This window comes from Culicoides brevitarsis, chromosome 1 (genome assembly GCF_036172545.1).
Source record: "Culicoides brevitarsis isolate CSIRO-B50_1 chromosome 1, AGI_CSIRO_Cbre_v1, whole genome shotgun sequence".
Taxonomy (NCBI): Eukaryota; Metazoa; Arthropoda; class Insecta; order Diptera; family Ceratopogonidae; genus Culicoides; species Culicoides brevitarsis.
The window spans coordinates 16,550,834-16,552,868 of record NC_087085.1 but is presented as its reverse complement, the minus strand read 5'-3'; the positions used below and the strand labels follow the sequence as shown (position 1 = coordinate 16,552,868).

The 2,035-nt window shown below is 30.3% G+C and overlaps 1 protein-coding gene across 2 annotated transcripts; it reads left to right on the top strand.

The window, feature by feature from the left end:
* The first annotated feature begins 420 nt into the window (after window positions 1-420).
* LOC134827272 (dynein axonemal light chain 4) lies at window positions 421-1,636 on the top strand. 2 transcript variants are annotated; one of them, XM_063839853.1, is made up of 4 exons: window positions 421-615; window positions 730-813; window positions 876-1,032; window positions 1,438-1,636. In XM_063839853.1, the coding sequence occupies exons 1-4, from the start codon at window positions 547-549 to the stop codon at window positions 1,440-1,442; spliced, it is 315 nt and encodes a 104-aa protein (XP_063695923.1). In that variant the 5' UTR covers window positions 421-546; the 3' UTR covers window positions 1,443-1,636. The 2 variants fall into 2 exon arrangements, with proteins under 2 accessions (XP_063695923.1, XP_063695922.1); XM_063839852.1 differs by lacking the exon at window positions 1,438-1,636 and having other exon boundaries at window positions 876-1,040.
* Window positions 1,637-2,035: the final 399 nt, after the last annotated feature.

Below are 2,035 nucleotides of genomic sequence, written 5' to 3'. Positions count from 1 at the left end.
CGTTTGCCTAAAAGGCTCATGTTGTTAAAGACCAACAAATTATTTTGCATAACCTGCCTAAATGTCAATCTTAGAAAATTGCAAAATTGACACAATTAATAAAACAAACAATTTTCGCCATAACACAATTTTCGCACAAACAGCTGTGACCATGCACATGAGTGTATACGAAGAAATTCATCCTCCCTCCTCCATTCATACATTGTTCACCCCTAAAGTACTTGTCTTTTACTGTTATAACGGTATTTTTATGTTTCCCTCTTCACCATTTGATACACTTTTTCACCCACAAACACACATGCAGCACCCCGCGAACAACAACAAACGCGAATTAAAATCACAAATACGCCTGCGCCTCAAACGTCACTTTTACTTCCAGCTACACTTAGTTTGTTATTCACACAAATTGTTTACAAAATTTTCGCACGTCCTTTCGGATAATTGGATCTCCTTTAGTTTAATAAAATATTTAGTGAACTTTTGTGTGATAGCGCCAACCCTTTTTGTGATTAAAAACAGATAAGTTAAGATTTAAGCTGATAAGAAATGGAAGACGCACCGAAAACCGAAGGCGAAGGCGACAAAAAAATCATTCACGTCTATCCCTTAGTTAAGGTAAGATTTTCCGATTTTTTTTTTCAGTGTGTTTTTTTTTTCGCCGTATAACAAAAGCCGCTATAATAAATTATTATTTGTTTGTTAAATCAATACACAACGAAACAAATGAAGCATTCCGACATGAATGAAGAAATGAGAGCGGAGGCAATTGAAATTTCAATCACTGCATGTGAAAAATATGCCCCGAATTATGAGGTAGTTGCGAAATTGAATATTTTTTTTTATTTGCTCGGAAATGACGTTTTTGACGTTTGTAGGTGGCGGCAAAAACAATTAAAGAAACAATGGATAAAAAATTCGGTTCCTACTGGCACGTCGTGGTGGGCGAGGGATTTGGCTTTGAGGTTTCATACGAGACAAAGCACATCCTTTACTTGTTTTTCGGCGGAAATTTAGCGATTGTCGTTTGGAAATGTTCGTAAAAGACTTTTACCTTTAAAACCTTCTTTGAACTGATGCGAAAAACAAACAACCTCAACCTCAACTACAAGAACAACAAAACAACATAAAAACATTCCAAAAAAATATATCGAAACGACTTCCATCCAAACTCAACTAAATTATAAGAAATTTTAATTAGAGATTTTTACCATAAAAATTATAAAAATTGGAAAATAAAAAAAAATAATTGGAAATTATACAAAATAAATATTACAACACATTTTTACTTGCCATTGTCGATTTATATGGAACTATATACAACACACAAGTAAATATCAAAACAAATAAATTTATACAAAGAAAAACGATTTAATTAAATTTAGAGCAGAAAATCAACAAAATCTAATAAATAAATATTTTTTCCCCATTTCCCCATAGTATAAAAAAAGCAAGAAATTATTTAAGAAGCCGCCCGTATATTGCAATAAGCAACAGAGAGCCTTAATACAGAGTGTTGTGTAAATGTTTGACGATGAGAAATATTTTTAATTATATAAAAATCTTTAACTTTGTAGTATTTAAATAAATTATGTAATAAAAAAAAATTATTGCTGAGAAAAAAATAAAAATTATTTGCAAGTACAAATTTTAACAAAAAAAAAATATTTTTAATTGTTTAGTTTTTTTTAAATTTAATTTAATTTTTTTTAATAGAAAAGTCAGGTAAGTGCGTCGCAATAATATGTTTTTCCATAAATTTTCACAGAATTTCAATTAGCAGTTATTTCCAAGAAAAACCTTTCATTTAATGAAAAACAATGGATAAACTGCGATGTTTTGCAGGCAAAGCCAATTAAATTTTTTCTGTAAATAATCCGATTAGAGTAATTTGTGAGAAACCAATCGAATTGTGATTTGACCAATGAACAAATCTTATGGCGTAGTTCAAGTTTGTAGTGCTTCAGTTTTGCTTAATTGGTGAAAAATCCTCTTTGCATGCGATTAAATTTATTAAAATATTTGATGAACTTACAAT

Bases quoted from the DNA above. Each gene is read 5' to 3' on its own strand.
- LOC134827272 (XM_063839852.1), top strand. From the start codon at position 547: ATGGAAGACGCACCGAAAACCGAAGGCGAAGGCGACAAAAAAATCATT. The intron at 616-729 runs GTAAGATTTTCC...AAACAAATGAAG, and splicing joins ACGTCTATCCCTTAGTTAAG to CATTCCGACATGAATGAAGA. The intron at 814-875 runs GTAGTTGCGAAA...TGACGTTTGTAG, and splicing joins AATATGCCCCGAATTATGAG to GTGGCGGCAAAAACAATTAA.